General features: G+C 42.9%; 1 protein-coding gene across 3 annotated transcripts in view; it reads right to left on the bottom strand.

Annotated features, from left to right (window-relative positions):
- The window catches only part of LOC124998655 (IQ motif and SEC7 domain-containing protein 1-like), an 85,130-nt gene that overhangs the window by 59,436 nt on the left and 7,397 nt on the right, over positions 1-18,297 (bottom strand). For 2 of the 3 annotated variants that reach the window (XM_047573137.1, XM_047573800.1), the window contains exons 2-3: positions 10,480-10,509; positions 2,397-2,504 (exon numbers count right to left, since the gene is read on the bottom strand). In XM_047573137.1, the coding sequence (XP_047429093.1) occupies positions 2,397-2,504; positions 10,480-10,509 (138 nt within the window). The remainder of the gene's footprint in view (positions 1-2,396; positions 2,505-10,479; positions 10,510-18,297) is intronic. The other variant, XM_047573217.1, reaches the window with a different exon arrangement.

Here is an 18,297-nt window from a genome sequence, read left to right as displayed (position 1 = left end):
CTGAAATTTGCACATTCAGGCATGGGAGACAAGTTGTCCCGTCTAAGCTAGCGCACTACCTGCGCGGCTCTGTAGTTGTTCAAATGCTTCTTCCGCATGTAATTGCTTCATCGCGGGTGGCAGAGTAGAGAGGGGAAGACAGCAAGGAAAGAACACGTAGAGTACAAACAACAGAAGAGAGGTAAAGGAAAAAGAATATCCAGCACAAGCTACAATTCAAGTCGATCCCTTGAGTACGCCTCTGCTATTACAGCCTGACAGCCACTCTGCTCGCTCTGAATCTGATTGGTCGTCCCCAGAGATCACACCGACTCCGGCATTAAGCATGTTGTGCGAAGCGGTCTCTGTGAGCAGCAACACCAAAATTGTTCCATTAATTCTAAACAGATGCTTTAACTCAGGAATTACCAAAGCTTTTGCACGACAACATCATCTGTCAGACTATTTGTGACTATTACTACACTCATGACACTTCCTCCAATTTAAGTTTTCTTTGCCATTTTCCATTGTGCTCGTACAAACGTGTCTAAAACACGTGAGGTGACTCAGCAGCTGCAGGGCATGACACAGTAGATCGCAAATGGCGTAACAATTAATATTCCAGGCCCCGCTTTCCAGTTGGTGCCACACACTCAGAAAATACTGTCACAACGATCAGTCAGTCACTGGGAGCCTCACACAGCCGAACACTTCTTCCATTTGCTATTTGTTTTGAGATACAAGGTGAAAGATGTTGTTTTCCGCTCTGTGGTTCGTAACTTCAACATCCTGGGTTCAAATCTGGTGCAGGACCTTTGTCACGTCGTGTCAAGTGCGCTTCCTGTCTTGCTAAAGGAAATAACATCCCCAAAACAAATCAAACACGACAAGAGGCAGCCATGGCCGAGGCCTTTATGGTAAATGTTTGCTTGAAAGTTTTCAAAGGGATCACTGTGTGACTCAATCAGGTCTGCCTTTGAACATTCCTTCGGCGTGCATGAATTCTGACCCTTAAATTGAAAACAGTGTTTTCAGTGAGCAGCCCACACATATCCATTGTCATCTAAAAGGAAGAAAAGCTCATGCAAATATTGCACCGTCAATAGTAGTTGCAACATTACCAAAATAAAGGAGAAAGATCAACACCGATGAACCTTTAGAGTCTCATGCCAGCAGAGTCTAGGATTTTATTATGTGTTTTAACCAATGCAGAAGAAAATAAACTCCAATCAGAGCCCCAGAGCCTTTTCTGTGTAAACAGACTCAACTCCATGGTGCTCAGATGTGTGTATCATTGCATGAAGCCCAAATGATTTGACTGAGGTGGCAGATCTTTGCAAGAGAATAATCAACTCTCAACGGAGCAACCCCGGACCAACTCTCTGCCGCAAGGTCAGGCTGGCTTCCAGGCTGCAGGGACACATAAATGATACTGAAATAAATCATCCAAGTCTAAGTGATCATGTATAAGACGGGGACATGCGCTTTTTCACCGTCAGCATTCAGTGACTGGCTGATAGTAACAGCGTGTGCCTGTGTGAAATGGGTAAGCCTAAAGAAAAGCAAACAATGCTGCTGAGCTTGAGAAGGAAACAATCAACCTCTGATCACAGCCATCAGCTTGTTTACAGTCATGATCCATTTAACCTATTAGCTTTCAGCCGCGCTTGAAAATTACTTACCGAGCAACACTGAGGCAAACAGAGCGAGCGCAAATTAGTGAGGTATTCATCAGGAAGAAATAGCAAACGTTTCATGTCTGCGAGTCTAAAAACAACCCGCGTTGTTCGTACTCATCAGAAACTTCTGAACGTTGTTCTTTAAAAATAGAACAACTTCCCACTATGGGATTTATTTTTGGGCTGCTCATGAGCCAAAAGTGGGCTATGGATTAGGCACACGTTGCTTTTTGATGATGAAGCGCGCGGCGCTCGGAGGCGTCTCTGAAAGCCTCTCCAGCCTTTTGAAGCCCCCTAAGTCTGTCCCACCGATGCCAGTGTCTGCTCTCTGCTCTCCTCGTTTGTTGTAAAGTTGAAGAAGATCTGAGCTCAGCACAGGCTAATGAGTGAGCGGCAACGGAGGCCCATGTAAGCAGGGCTCGTATTTCATTAAGGGCTAATGATATCCTACAGTGCATGTGGTCAGAGGGGCTCGAGGGACGCATCAGGGAAACAGCATTGCAGCACTGTGACTGCTGTGTCATAAAAGGCTGATGACTGGGGAACTGCTGCATAGCCTCAAACATTAGGACAAAGCAAAGGCTGCAGCTGTCAAGCTGTCACATCCGATACATCTGACACAAAGCTAGCAGAACCAAAAAGCCGTGGTGACTTTTGGACAGTAACAAGACCAAGATAAGGAAGCACGTTGTGCTGTGGCATTAAGCAAGTAATGGTAAAAGTAACATCTTACTGTACCCAAAGGAAGCCGACTTCCATTTGCGGCAGGGGGCGACTCTTCTGCACCCTTCAGACACCAACCTCCCGGGATTCCCGGTGACTTCGACAGGGAGCGACGCATGTCTCCTACAGAGGGAAAAACAACAAAATACACACCTGGTTACACGTGAGGACATATATGAAATGAACGTTTCAATGAGAAATTCAAAAATATATAGAGTATATAAGTATTTTATATATATATGCAGTACTTTCTAAAAGGAAAACTACCAACAGAGTATGACTGGCGCTCTTTTCTGTCTCATAATTGAGAATCAGAGCCGAACACTAGACTTGGAAGCAGTAATCTATTAAAGGAAACACTTAGTACAATTTCTGTTCCATTTTTGTTCTGCAGTCTGAAGTCTGGTAAGAGTCTTTAAAATTACTATTTTATAGTCGCAGATACTGATGTTTTTTCCTCCTTTTATGACAGAGAAACTGGCCTCCAAAATAATAAAATGAACAGTTTTAGAGCCTTTTCATCACACCATCATCAAATGAGCACAAATTCGATCACAAAGATTTAGGAAATTATGTTTTATGACTTAGTAAAAACTATTTCTGGAAAGAAGAACAAGAAAAACAACAAGAATGGAAAGAATAACAAGAAGGAGAATAAGAACAAGAAGAAAAAGAAATGAGTAAAAATGGATGAAGAAGGAGGTCTTTTGACCAGTGAGTTCAAACTTTTCTTCATTGCTCAGCAGAGAGAGAGAAAAAATATCGAAAGACATTTTAAAAGTGCAATTAACTTGCGTTGGGTTTCAATATTTCAATCTATTGACAGCTCTAAGTTTTAATCAGGGATGTGTTGTGCTTTTATGTTTTTATGTTATTCCCAAAAATACTCGTTCATCCATTTGTTTTGCAACTAGTGTCAGGCACAGAGAAAGAAGCGATTTTATGGCGATCGCTCTGCCCTTTCTCATCTCCTTCCACTTGAAACCATTTCCACTGCGACATTTCTTTCGCACCTCCTGTTTGTTAAGGTTTCCCCTGAGCCGTGCCACCTTTGGGCTGGTCAGCTCAGATGGGCCAAGCGCATTTCTAAAGCTCAGTCTGTTCGTAGTAAAACATCAACAGAACAAACAATCAACAAAACATCTCTCTCACGGGTTGAAGACTTCATCAGATACCATCAAAACCAACATACTTCTTCACAGTCTGTGAGTCTTTAACTGTTTGTACTTGGAGTCAGTGTGAAAAATCCAGCACTGGAGTCCTGAGAAACATCAGCGGCTAATTGTGTCTTGGTTTCTGCCATTTGCTGCTTTTTCGGCATAATGAATTATTAATTTCAAAAATGCTAATGCCTCTGCTCTGGCTGAGTTGAATTCTGCGAACCTTGAGTTTGTCTGAATTTTCTTCCTGTCTTCCATTAGATAGTAGCACAGTGTCAAACCCTCAGACCTTGTTTCAGATCTGTCAGTGGAATGACTAATGCACACACATTCCTGGTTCATAAAGAAACATGGCAGCTCTTTTCCTCCTGGGAAAGATGTTCTGCGCTTGAAAAAACCATTTGATTCTCCGCTTGCTTTCGCTGTGCACACATGTTCAGTTCGACGTCTGCGGTGGGCCGACATTTCAGAACAATGATTGATTAGAACCTGACGTCCGGTTTCGCTCGGCCAAAAGGGACACGCGCAAGGACAAAGGCAGCAGGCTCGGTGTCCTTCCCATCAAAGTTGAGCATCGCTCTCCATGGCAACAGGAGATGGTGAAGACGGATGATTTGTGCGATCCCAGAGGAAGGGTCGGGCTGAGGGTGAGAGACGGCGCTGGACCGGTTCTGAAACATAGCACTGTCACCTCCCGTCCCCACAGACAAACAGCTCAGCCGCCCTGACACCGAATGTCACTGCACCAGAGGACGGACGGACTCTTTTTTTAGGTCAGATTTCTGTGAGAATTAAGTACAGCTCAGTCCACACATTGTGCCGTTTTAGAAAGTACTGAGACAGAAAACTGCAGCTCCACCTTCAAAAGGAGTCTCTGAGTGTCCTTGTGTCAGTTCCTCTAACGTATCATTGTACTTTATAAATCATCTCATAATACTTTTCCAACAACAAATCGGTCTGTTTAATTTGATTGGGAACAGTTCGCACTTACTGGTGTTGTTCAGAGACACAAATTAGAAAGGCTGCGACCCCCCCCCCCACAACAGCAGCCCAGCAAAGCTTTATTCTCTTCATTGTCATTTTCTACAACAATGCTCGAGCTGTATAATCCCCGCCTCTCTGTTTTCTTCAACCCTCTGCGGAGAGGAAATAAAAGCCACAGACCTCGCCAAGGCTTTCCAGCAGTTCTCTGACAGCTTTTCTGGCCTCCATACGCGCCAAGCCATACACAGTAATTAAAAAAAAAGACCGCTCTAAAAGATACGCAGTCATGGATACAAGCTCCCAAACAATAAGAAATTTCTATTAGCGTTTCGCTCTCGGACACTCTCGGGGAAATGCGTTGGCATCTATCACAAAGCCGGCTCCCTGCGGACAAGGCATGAGATATATTTAAAAAGACCATACAGGTTAATGAATGAGTTCTGGACAAAAGTGCATCAGACATTCACCGAAGACCAGTCCAGTGGAAGCAGGTCACTGAGGCTGCCGAGTGCCTGCCTTCCTATCTCAGCCGCCTTCTAATCACATCTGAATGAAGTCATCCGTTCTGATTACAGAACAGCAGACCAATTAAACACGGCCATGTTGTTACTCCTCTCTCATTAGCCATGGCATGTGTATGCGAATAATCCCCCATCACCCACTAGGGCCAATCTCTCTGCACTTTCTCAGACTTCTATCAAACCAGAGCAAAGCAATCCTTCGGGAGCGCGCCTTATTTATTTATAGCGCCTGTGCCAAGTTCAGCGGCTTTTACATTATTAATGATAATGAAATCTACCAGGCCATGTAACGCACAAAAATTTAAACAGCCAGGCTCGCTGGTGTCATGGTGTGGCATATTAACAAGGTGAGAGATGTAAGCAACTGTAAGTCTGCTGTGCGTTGTCAACAGAGTGCTGGTTTGGCAGCTGTAGTGATTTCAGACAGCTTTGAACTGCGATACTAGAGGGCTGTCAGAGTGTGGTAGAGAATCACGAGAAAAAAGAAAAAAAAAAACACAAACTGGCTGCTGGTTCGCTCTAAATAGATGCTACAGAATATTGACACTGAGATACTGTAGTCATACATCACGGGGAAGGCATTAGAAGCAGTAAAGTTTTCACCGAGGCCGACTCTTCATTGTGTGCAGTGAAGCTTAGCACGGAAGATGAAAAGTGCCCAAATACAAAATTGAAAGTGTTAACACGTTGTGAATATGTGATGTTGGAAAATCGAAATTCTTAGTAATGGAATATTTTACTCTGAACCCCCCAAATAAAAAGTTTAGAATTACATCTGAACACCACGTACAAGAAGAAGCAGTATTAAAGCTCCTTCACTGCTGCTGTCTCCCCAGTTACTCATCTCCTTTTAATGCCTTTTGTTGTCTCAGATGCATCATTCCTTTTTAATAAAGTTACCGACTCAATCTGACCTGAATCCTGTTTTAAATAATACGTAAAATTCAAATATTCCTATTTGATTCAATTATTCCTATTTAAATTTGCAAACTGAAAAAAAAAACACACTAAACTTAACATCACATTTTTGGAAATTGCACTATTTGAAATTTCCTTGCAGAAACTGTGAGGAAACAGGATGTAAATGATCATTCTACATCAGGGGTCTTCAATGTTTTTCAGGCCAAGGATCCCACACTGATGGAGAGATTAAATACGGACCCCCTACCCACAATATGTGTTTTGTATTAAACTCGGCCTAGTGCCATTTATAAATATACATTATCATTATCATTTTGCATTTAATATTAAGATATTCAAATAACACACGTTCGAATTCCAAACCTGAAACCGTGCAGCTGCTATAAACATACATACCTTAACCTGTAAACGTAGCTAAATGTAATAGGGACAGTGAATCCTCAGTTAGCTGATGGGAGCGACCTAAATAGTCTCTCTCTCTCTCTCTCTCTCTCTCTCTCTTTTCTCATTCTATCTCTCTCTCATCTCTCATCTTATTATATCTATCTATCTATATCTATCTATATATATATATATATATATATATATATATATATATATATATGAAAAATGTTTAATCACCCAAAGATTTGCGACCCTCCCTGCAGTACCCATGTGGACTCCCTAGGGGTCGCAGCCCCCCTGTTGAAAACCTATTTGTTGTTTGTGGTGCTGTTAAAGTGTACTGAATTAAACACTACAGTGTTTTTTTTTTTTTTTTTTTCATTTGCTCTGCTATTTTAACGCTGAATACCATAACCTCCATGATGCTAAGATTTACCGCAGGACTGTTACTTTGACAAGTGTTCCTAATGAACTGGCAAGCTAACCAAAGTGATTCAACCATTCATCCTATGAAGAACTACTGGAAGCTGCAACTATTCCACCTATTTACAACTATTTGTAGCACCTTGTTGCAAAATCCTGCCAGCTTTCCCAACCCTTCGGACTTTGGCTTGTTGTGTTTCAACATTTCATGTTTTTTTTTTTTTTAACATCCATGCCCTTCTTCAAACAGTTTCAAGGCCGACACATTAAACAGCTCTGTGGAACAAACCATCTGGCGCGTCAGGTTTTATTAAAGTCACATCAATTCAGTTTCAGTTTCTAGTTAATTTGAACATACTCCAGTTATGTATCAAATATATTTAATCCTTTTGACCTTTCTTTAACTCACCTAACACAAAATGACTAAACATCACACAGGTCCTGAAAGTAGACACAGAACCAAATCAAACAAATGAAACAGAAATATTGTTTCTTCATTCAGGAAAATGAGCCAATATTGAGATACAGAAGTGATGCACCTCTCAAAGTTAATTTTGAAGGCAAATTAGAGTCCCTGTTTGTAAGTGTTTCCAATCAATGTAATGAGTCAGGCGTCCTTCAGTGCCCTGTGTTGTTTAAGTAAATCCGTGATTTGTCACAGTCTGATCTTCACAGCAAATGTTTGTGGAGGTGCGTGACAGCACAGACAAAAGGAGCTTTCTGAAGAGCTCAGAAAAAGAGTTGTTGTTGATCTGAAAAAAAAAAGGTTACAAAACCATTGGTTTAAAAGTCTGAATCTGGAATCCACAGTCAAACTGTAAACAAGTGGAGGAGATTTAAGGCCTCTCACACGTTGGCTAATATAAATGTTGATGGATCGAACTGAACAGCGATTTCAGTCCGTTTGCAGTTTGCTAAACATAAAGCCATAAAGCCAGACCTTTGGGAAAATGTTTTGTGGACAGACAAGACCAAAATAGAGTAGTTTGGTTTAAATGAGAGACTCATGTTTGGAGACAAAGCAACACTGTGTTCCAGCATCAGAACCTCATCCTGTCGGTGAACCATGGGGGCGGTGGTTACGCCCTTGTTTGGGCCTGTTTTGCTGCCCAGGGGGGCTTGCCATCAGTGAAGGGCCAATAATTTATGAATTTTACTAATTGTCGGGACATCTGTCTATGAGATGAATCTGGAGGAAAAACTGGGTCGCGCAGAAAGACAATGACCCCAAGCAGAGAAGTCGTTCTACATTCCCTGTTGAGGAATGCAGCTTTGTTGTGGAACCAATTTGGCTCTCGGTTGCTGTACCACCTGGTCTTAGTCAACAAAGAAACTCTGAGTACATTTAGTTCTCTTGATGGATTTTTTCTTTATTTATATATTTTCTTTTAAAGCACTGAACTTATTTCTCTCCACAGCCTTTGATTAAACCTTCATGGTTTTCAAATGTTCTGCTCATTGAATAATTAATTCAAATGTTTTTGTTTTTTTCCTTAGTCTTGTGCAATTATGTCTACTCTCAAAAGGTGAACAGAAGTCAGCAACCGGCTTCAGTACCACTGTCAACATGCAGCTGCCAACGAGTCTCATGATCCAAACGAGTTGTGCGTGTGAATTTTGAACCTCCCCGTACATAAGTACAATCACCAGTCTTGGGGTGCCAGCTTCGTATTAATGAACGGAAGAATCTGGTGGAAGTGTGGCCAAATCCACAACCCAGAATTGGATGCAGAAGGCTGCTGCTATTTGGGAGGTTTCCAATCACATCAAAACAACAGCTTGGCGAGATGGGATTGTTTGCCTCTGATGCCTCGTCCTCCATTTCTGTTGTTTGGGTTTTATTTTTCCACTTTCTAAGGCTGAGAGAAAGGGAAAATATTTGATTTGAATCAGATGAGCTCCTGGTGTTTGGACAAGACAAAGTAAATCTCCAGGGAAGGTTCATTAAATTGGGCAAAATGTTAATAGATGATTGTTTTTCAGTTACGATAGAAATCCTGGACCCTTGAGAAAACTGGTGTTTATGAGTTGGATTTCATTAAGGGACGCGTTTCGGTTGATAGGTTTTCTGTTTGTGTGGAACATTATAATTATGTCACATTACGCCTCGACTGTTGTAAATAAAGTGTCATTTATACTTTTATCCTAACAGACATTTGTGTGAAAATATTTCAGGTTGGTGACCTTCGACCATCAAACACGCTCTGTGTCTTGCAATTTCAAGTTAATAAATTGTTCAAGCCAAGCCAAAACCCCTCAAAAAAGGCAATTAAGCAACGACAGTGTGAAATACGCCAAAAGTTTTGAGTAATTCAGAAAATCCCTCTTGTCTCAGCATTTTGCCAAAGGCAAATGTCAATTGCTAAAATCAAAACCAGACTGTTAAATACAACCATCAGGCTTAACATTATGACCACCTTCCCAATATTGTGCAGGTTCCCCTTGTTCCTCCAAAACAGTTCATCAGAGAATGGGTCTTCTGAGGGTGTCCTGTGGTGTCTGGTAACAGGATGTTGTTAGTGGGGGTCTTTGGGTCCTGTGGGTTGAGGGGAGGGGCCACTGTGGATCATCCCACAGATACTTGATCAGTTTGGGATGTAGTGAATTTGGAGGCCAGGTCACCTTGTGCCGTTTTTCATGTTTTTTGAGTTGCTCCTAATCTGTTTGTGTGTTTGTGTCTCTGTGTTATTCCTATGGGGTGGGGGTGTCTGGTCTGGACTACGTGGGTGGTACATGTCTAAGTAACAGCCGCATGAATGTCAGGTCCAAAAGTTTCCCAGCAGAACACGCCACAATGTTAAGAAAAATCTGCTTTTCTTATTCTGCTGATTTTATCAATTATATTTTAAAATAACGTGGTTTCCGCATGATTTTCTTTTTCTTTGGTACACTAATGTTAGGGCTGATGTGAGGGATGCAACTGAGTAGTGGACAAATGTCACATAGGCTTGTTTCACTCTTGCATGGACACACATTCATATCCACTGGGGTGGTACGAAAACAAAGACCGGCACAGGTCTGGAGGCTGTGGCCCTCTGGATTTGCTTCAATTTTGTAATGGGACATTTAGAGCAGAAGAAAGGCGGCCCGGGGACTTCAGACAGTGCAGCACCCAACGGAAAGAACAGGCATGGCCTGAAATTTCTTTCGCGAAGGCACAGGACTGGCTCGGCGCCACTCTTTTCAAATTATCTAGACGCGGATCCTTAATACACAACACTAAGAGGCAGAGGCGGTTTGGATCCCACGGCGAGGCATCCCTAAAGAGAAGAGCTGCAGATAAGGAGTGTGTTTACCAGCGAGAGAAGCCCATCTACCCCTGCGTGCGAGCCGTGTGAGGGAGATTCACATTACAGTTTTAAATCAGCCCTCATCTCGACTCCGTCACCAGAAGCATCCTGACAAATCTCAGGCCGCTGAAGTTCATACAGCCGACAAGCCAACAACGATGAAGGGTGACCTTGACATAAAATCTCATCATTCCCTACACACGGTGGTATCCACAAACACCACAACAAGCCCCATGTCGGGCCCTTAATCCTTCAGACAGAGGAAAACCACTCACCCGGGCGAGCACTATGATCTGCGGTTATTCGGTTTTTCACGCTTAAATAAAAAGACTTGTAACGCAGTGTCCTCCCCACAGTGTTTTCCAAAACCCGTGTAGATGGAAAAATAACACTTTATTAAAGCAGGTGGACGTACCTGACCATTCTGGAGGAGTCACACTCAGACCTGAAAGGCAGAGAAAAAAGACACTGGTTCAATGATTTTGTTGAGCGAGGCAGAGACAAGGATGCTGCAGTGTATCAGTAATGCAGCTGAAGACATGTGCTGTCACATAAAATGCCTCACTAACCACCATCCTTTGATTCAGCAGCTCCACCGCTGCAGCCAAGTTTACAGTAGCTATCTAGCGCTGACGGGTGATGCACTTTTCGACAGATCAATCCGGCCTCCTGAGGCGTGGCCACAATTTATATTCCTTCCGCGAGTAAAGTGCGACATTAACAAAATTATACACGATTTTCGATGCGACAAAAGAATATCTCAAAATGCACCCGCTTTTTTTCCCCCGTTATGGAAGAGCATCTTGTCCTCGCAGAATGAAAAACGATTTTGTTTTTAGTGGCTGTTTTGAACCGGATCGCCGTGCCTCCACTAACGTGCGCAAGGACACAAGAGCGGACAAGTCCAACCGACAGGCTCAAACACTGCCTTCACAATAAAAGACGCAGTCGAGAAGCAACCTCTGGAGCTGAAAAATGGAGTCAGGACATAATGCGACAAACCGCAGTTTGTCTAATGCCCAGTTGAGGCCGTATCTGTGTAGATGTTTAAATGTCTAACTTCACAGCAATAATAAACAAGTTTACAGCCCAGTGAAAGAAAAAAAAATAAAAGACAAAGCTGTGTGAAGCTGTCAGCCAACGTGAAGTCACCCATGATCGGCTACAATTCTGGAGCTTGGTATTTTGGTTAATTAAACAGACATAACAAAGAATAAACTTGACATAGTTGCTCCCATGGCAGGGGTCCCTCTATTTGAATAAACAGGAATTCTTTTGAGGGGGCATACTTGAGAACACTTGGCCTTCGTTGCATCATATATTTGTTGTCGTACACTTTGGGTTCTCTGTCATAAAATTTCATTGGCGCGTTTAGAAACAGGCTGCAGTAAATGGCGCTGCAACAGCAAGGGCACTATTCCTCACAACACCGAAATAAAACGTAGCCTGTCGGGCAATAAAGCCACCGCATGGGTGCATCTGGGCAAAGTCGCGAGCCCCCTACTTGGCTCGTTTCACCTCTCACGCGGAGAAAAACAAACGAGGCCTTCATGGCTTTTATTTTGAGTTGGCTTGAAGAAATAATGACCCTCCGACTTTGTGGCCAATTTTCCTTTGCGCAACCATCATTCCTCTCTGATGGCTGCGCAGCCTTCCCCTCGTTGCAGAAAATCCATACGTCGCCTAAACATGTGTTTAAGAGCGTTTGCTCTTTTGGCGAGGACGTTCAAATATCTTCTTTATCTCCATCCAGAACACAGCAAAACCTGATACCGCCGCTACTTTCATTAGCGCAAATGCCATTATGACTGTGGAATTAGACTGAGGTGAAAAAACAGAGCTGCGTCAATATAATGCAGTGGAAGGAAGTGATTCATTGATGCTGAAGTCCAGATACAATGCAATTACTAAAGCTATTGATTTCCGTTAATACAATGCATCACTGGGAAAAAAAAAAATGATCAGACCAAAACCATTTTTCACTAATCTTTTTGCTGAATAACATGTCTGTCATCTAAACTGCTCCCCACTGAGCCATCAGACCAAACATCCTCGAGGAGGCGGCGAGTACCCTGGACAGCTCCTCTGTCCTGAAAAAAGACAAATGTCACGATAGCGGCCATAATTATTTAAAAGTTTTTAAGCCACTTAAGGACAGCGCTTTAACTTAATGTGGCAAATTCCTAGCAAACATCTGCTCGTTTACCTTTCCAGGAGTAACGGAGAAACATTAACGTTAATTTGGGGTCAATGCACTGCAAGTCCAATATTCTTTTGATTCCATCTCATCATGTTCTTGCTCTGTACTAAAGCCCTGAGGGGAAGTATCAGCCCGTGTTCACTGCTAGTTGCTATTTCATGGAGCTGAGAGGTGGGACTTTAAAAACCATTTCCCCCGAACACAGCTGCCTGCTGCAGGAGAAAATGACCTACGTTCAAGTGGCAAAAATATATACATTTAAGCCAGCTTGAAGCGAAAAGCGAGCGGTACATACTACACCTTTACAGAACTACATCGACTCAAGAGGAATGACATGTAACTGGCTGAGTAGGAAATATTAAACCTAAGGAGTGTATTTGCATGCGTTATGCTTGTCAACCACCTATATCTTCTTTTGTAAATGTTGTAGTACCTGTTGTACTGCAACAGAGAAACAGAGCTGTTAGATTTCAATCTGAGGTGGACTGCCACACTGCTATAATAAAAGTGATAAATACATAGTGTTTCAGGACAGACCAACATTGCTCTTTCAGATTGCAGGATTAGACGGGACAGGAACACTGACGGACTATTATTTCATTCTGATTGTATTCTGGACAAAGCTCATTTGTCTACTCATGAAGATAATGAATTCCATGTTTTATTGCCGTATCTAAGGAGAATCCATCATCCTTATGATGATGGATACCAGAACTGAAATCAGAATCCAAGTTAAATGAAGTTAAACACTTTTCTTCTGCACTGCGCAGAAACTCTAGCTACTGAGGCTCATTCAGGTGCATTTCTAAAGCATTTTAAATAATGCATGAAATGCCAAATCCCATTGGAAGTATCATTCCACAGGAAGGCCTCCGCAAGCTGTGAGATTTATTTCTCCCGTGATGGTGCAAACAGAAGCTAAATCTCCAGAGGCAGAATTAAAGCTTGAACCGAATCTTGAAGTGCGGTCTTTACTGCACATGTCAGTGACTCCAGTCTGTCATTTAGCTCAGCGCGTGTGGGTGGTATTTTACGCCCTCTTTCCTGTGGCTCAAACACAGAGTGCGTTGCAGCGAGGGCAGTCTGTTTCCTGTTGTGAGGGAGGAAGTGAGCAGAGGGCACGGCGAGCACACGAAACGCTGAGTCAGAGTTTATCAATCTGCCTTTCTGCAGGAGTAAGTGCAACTGGACACGACTGCAGAAATGAACCAGGGCGCTCGTTTAATCATAACTCCCTGCTTGGCTTCAGATGAACTGGAACATCGTCTACTGTAGGCCAAACAGCTGCAGTGATTCACATGTCAACACACCGCGCTGTCCACCAACTCCTGGTTTGGGGGGATTAGAAAAAATATTTTCTTTACTTTCAGATACGTTTTGACTCTTTCCCCTGGAGCTGTTTTGCTTCTCTAACCACTTTCAGGAAATCTCCAATTTGCTCCGATCTAATTATAAACTTGTTATTTGTTGTTTGTTTATTTGTTGTTTTTTTTTTTTGCAGTAAAACATCGAGTAAGGTTGAATAAATGGCTGCTAGCGCTCCATCACAGTATCGCTACTAAAATGGCAATAAGAAAAAAAAAAAAGATTGAAATACACGAGTGGCTATATCCTTTTCAGTATATTCATCACAAAATCAGACGTAATTACAGTGCGTCTGCGCTGTGTTATTGATTGCATTCCTTGTACTGGAGATTACTGCATGAATTCATTGCTGTATTACATTAGCCTGGAAGCCTGATCGACTTCCCACCACAAAAAAATGATCTGGAACTGCTTCATTGAGAACTGATTACACTCCAGAAAAAAAATCCCAGCATCTGTGACGTGTCACCAGACACATACTCTGCAACGCCTGGCTGGTCATTTCTTTTCGTATACCCTACGACTATGTTTGGAAGCAGTTGGAAACTGATGGAAGCAGTGAACTTGGCAGAGTCCTTAGCTGACCTGCTTAGACCGGTGTTACCCAAACATTTATTGGGCTCACTGAGTATATACTGTGTCATTTCAGCGGCAACTGTGAAAGTCTTGGAACGCTTCGAGCTTTTCGCTTTTCAAGCGGTGACGAGAAAGAATAAATCACATCTGAAGGGACGCCGAACGTTCTACTGAAAGCTGAGCAGCGCCTCCTGCCATTTCTTTGCCTCGTGGTTCCATTCACAACAATGTCACCGAGTGATCAACGGCTTGAACCCTCGGCCGACTATAACAGCTCACTCACGCTGACAGGCTCCTGAGAGGAACACTGTGAAGCTTGACATTCTTGTGTAGTATTTCATATTTATTGTCAATATTTTATAAGACCCATTTTTCCCCAACCAGAACACAGTGTTTAAGGCAGAGCGCGCTGCGTGTCGACGTTTGATTCTGGTCCTCGGCTGAGATGCATGCTTGTGTGCCTTCATGACGGCTTCCTTCGCGTTAAAGGTTTTTCTCCGTCAAGTGCGTAAATGAAGGGCATTCATCATGCGTTAGGCTCCTCGGCGCACTGCGCTCTTCTGACGCACCGAAACCCAAATGATGTGTATTAATCAACAACTAATTACAAGCACAACTGTGTGTGGCTGAGCAGATCTAATGAGTCAGTCCAGTCCTCTGTAGCGGTTAGCTTCTCTTCTCTTTGCTGTCTCTAAGGAGTTATTGGTGCGTGACCCCGGCTGGCTGGCTGCCCGTCGGACGCTGCCAAACGGGAGGGTGGCCGCCTTTCACAAACACACACTCGCTACACACGTGCACGCAAGTGCGTGTCTCTGAAAAATGCTCTAAGCAGTGCACCTGCCTCCTTCACCCACTTTAATTCCTCATCATCTAGTCTGACACCGTACTGCCAGAGGATGCATTATTTAGATAAATGCCAAACAGCTTGAAATGCGCCAGCGGAGGAAGGAAGACCTTTTAAGAGTTGATATACTGAACCCTGTCAAGTTGAGGAGGAGCCTGAAACCTACAAATATCCGTCTTCCTATTCTTCTGACCGATATCAATATACCATGGCAGCCTCTGCTCAGTCTCAGTGTTGCTTTAAATGTAAATACGTTCAGAAAACTTGAACAACGTCAGACTTTCACATTTCAAATCTTGACGGGATTTGTTCCGACGTCGAAGGGGCACACCTCGAGTCCCAGCAGCTGTAAATGCATGACCTAACACGAAGAGCCTGATGCGAGGAAATCTCACTTTCACTGTGGTTGCATTCCTCAACATATTGCTCGGCTTTAGGTGAGCTCTCAGGCAAAGTCCGGAGTTATGAAGAGCACATAGAGGTGCGCACACCAGCAGCTAAACAAGAAACACACAACCCAACACCTTTGAGAAGAGGCAATGCAAACTGTTGAACCGGCAGATCGTGATCAGTCTTTACTAAAGCACACACACTGTTTGGAACGACACAAATGAGACACGCGAGAAGAGAACAGCCACTCATATGTATTGTGTTATATGACTCCAAACTACTTTTTTTTTTTTTAAATCAAAGACCGAGCCAGCTGTGAGGAAGTGTGTGTTGAAATCTACCCGTGATGACAAAGGGGACGCGTGAGCAGCAGCCCCTCGTCTGTGCTCAGATGTTGACTCAGCCTCCACTCCGTCAGCCTCAGCCGCGCACGCACACTCGCGCCGTTTGGGAGAAAACTAGTGGCAGCCTTTCAAACAGCTCTCCACAGGTACTACGCTACAAATTGCCTTCGATTCGGCTGCTGCATCAGCCGGTTTTGACAGCTGCGGGGCGGATAATTGGTTCAACTGTGAAAAAATACAGAATGAACAGGCGGCCACACTCTGGCCTCGTGGCCCCTACACGCGCGCTGCTTTCGTGTTGATCACTGCTTGTGCTGATAATAGAGGGCGGAGGAGAGAGATTCAAGCACTTACTTAGCATGATGGAGTAAAAAAAAAAAAAAAAGGTGGTGAATTAAAGAGTGTGCATCAACCACTCAAAACCCACTTGAGGTTTATCCTCTACGGAGTTTTCCTCACCAACTGACAGAAAAAAGAAAAAATGAATGAAAAATCCAACCACTAATGCCCACGAATGAAAAAGAAACCCTTTTCACTTATTACTTATAGTATAATTTCATAGCATCGTAGTCAATTTTACAAGTTTATTTTACCGTGAATTCACTGTTATTTGAATTAAGTAGCCAACAAATTTTAATTCAGCACATTGAGCTTTGAGATATTGAGATATAACATTTGTTTCTAGAAGTTAGATAAAAATCACTAAAAATAAAGCTACTATCAGCAGCCGGTTAACTTAACCTTGCATAAAGACAAGAAAGTAGAGTTTGCAAAGCTCTGCCCAAAGGACACAACATCAAGTGATCATCATCATGTTTTGCTGCATTACCGCTGTAGAGCACTGAAATGAAACAATGGTGTGTGATGTATTATGTGTTATACATTTGTCCTGCTGAGAACAAACACAAACCAAACAAAAACAGGATTCCTAACACTAGTCAAAAACTCCCCATGATACCTTTAGGTGCACCCTGGCGCTGATCGAAAATGAAAATCGATGAGAAGATTTCAGGTTACTTGTATCGGCAGATTCTGTGTGAACACAGTCCAAGAAAAATAACTTCTACGAGCCATCAGCTACCCTCAGATTAACAGATACAAGCCCGGGGCTAGCTAGCGCAACCTCTGAGGAAGGAGAGAAGATAAGGAAAACGTGTCAGTTCATCATCACAGACCTAAATAATGTTACGACATCAGACCGAGGGCGTTCAAATGCCAGTCACACTCCAAAGTATTGACTGACACTGAAATTAATTAAAGTTTATCAGAAGCAACCACATGAATGAGCACTGATTTTAGTCCCTATTTGCAGATTGTTCAGGAAAAATCCAAACAAGGCAAAGGCCTGTGCTTCCGGATCATCTAAATGAAGTTACATAATCCGTCTGCACGTTATGACATTTCCAGACTATTATTATCTGCAGGAATTTATGTCTTGATTTTTAAATCAAACTCCAGCTGAGGTTGAGTTTGGCGATTTAAACACAGTCGCATAGTTATAGTCTGTGATACCAAGTTCTACAGCCGGAGCCCTCTCTGTGTTGTATTTACCAGTAACTTCATGAGATGGAGGTAACACTGCTCATTAAAGCCACAGGTATCCTCTCTCATGGGACAGCGAGCAATATCAAAGGACACAGACCAACCTTAATTCTGTCTTAATGGGCCTGATGGAAGGAGCCAGAGGTTAGCAAAGCCTGGCTCTCCTCCAGCGCGCCTGCAGCCGTGCTTAGATGCAAGGAGGGACAGTCTATTACAGCCGAAGGCAGCCCGCAGTGGAGTTTGAGTGCAACTTGCAAATTGTCTTTGGCCATTGCTTGAGATTTATAGGTAGAGTCTGGATGCAAATCATCCCCGTGTAGACATTAATCTAGCCGGGGTATTTCATTAGAGGGGGCTTTGCAGGAGAGAGGGAGTCCGTGTGCTCATAAATTTGGTTTGGCACACTGATTGTTCAGCAGATCGCTGGGTAAATGAGCGGACGCCGCCAGCCACGAGAAAGAGCTTTCTCCATTATGCTATTATTTCCTGCCGAAGGGTCCCAAAACACATGCTAGAGCTGTTACAGTGGCTACAGTGAACTATTTATGAACTTAGCAATCACCAGTCTACAGGCTCCCTCAAGGGGCAGCAAATTACATGCAGAGACGCCAAGACACACAGAAGTCGCTCTTTCAAGTCACCACAAGTGACTTTAAATAGATAACATGACAGGCCGAAATCAAGAACTTTAAAGATCTCCTATAATTCGTTTATCAAACGATGTATTGATGAGTCGTCTGGTTTGAAGCCAGACTCGTTACAGATGTTCTGCGTTCATCCGTGTAGGAATTAAACAAAGGAAATATACTGAAAATAAAATATCTGAGTGTGTCATTCAAACACGAGTACACAATAATTATGTGATGGAATGCGAAACACAAATGCCACAGTTTTTTTTTCCCTTCTAAAAACAATTCTAAGGCAAAAAAAAACAGATATTTTTATATGAACATTTATTTTTGTCTGTTCAAA

This window comes from Mugil cephalus, chromosome 1, assembly GCF_022458985.1.
Source record: "Mugil cephalus isolate CIBA_MC_2020 chromosome 1, CIBA_Mcephalus_1.1, whole genome shotgun sequence".
In the NCBI taxonomy this organism is placed as follows: Eukaryota; Metazoa; Chordata; class Actinopteri; order Mugiliformes; family Mugilidae; genus Mugil; species Mugil cephalus.
The sequence above is the reverse complement of the archived record's forward strand: the minus strand, read 5'-3'. Positions and strand labels throughout refer to the sequence as shown.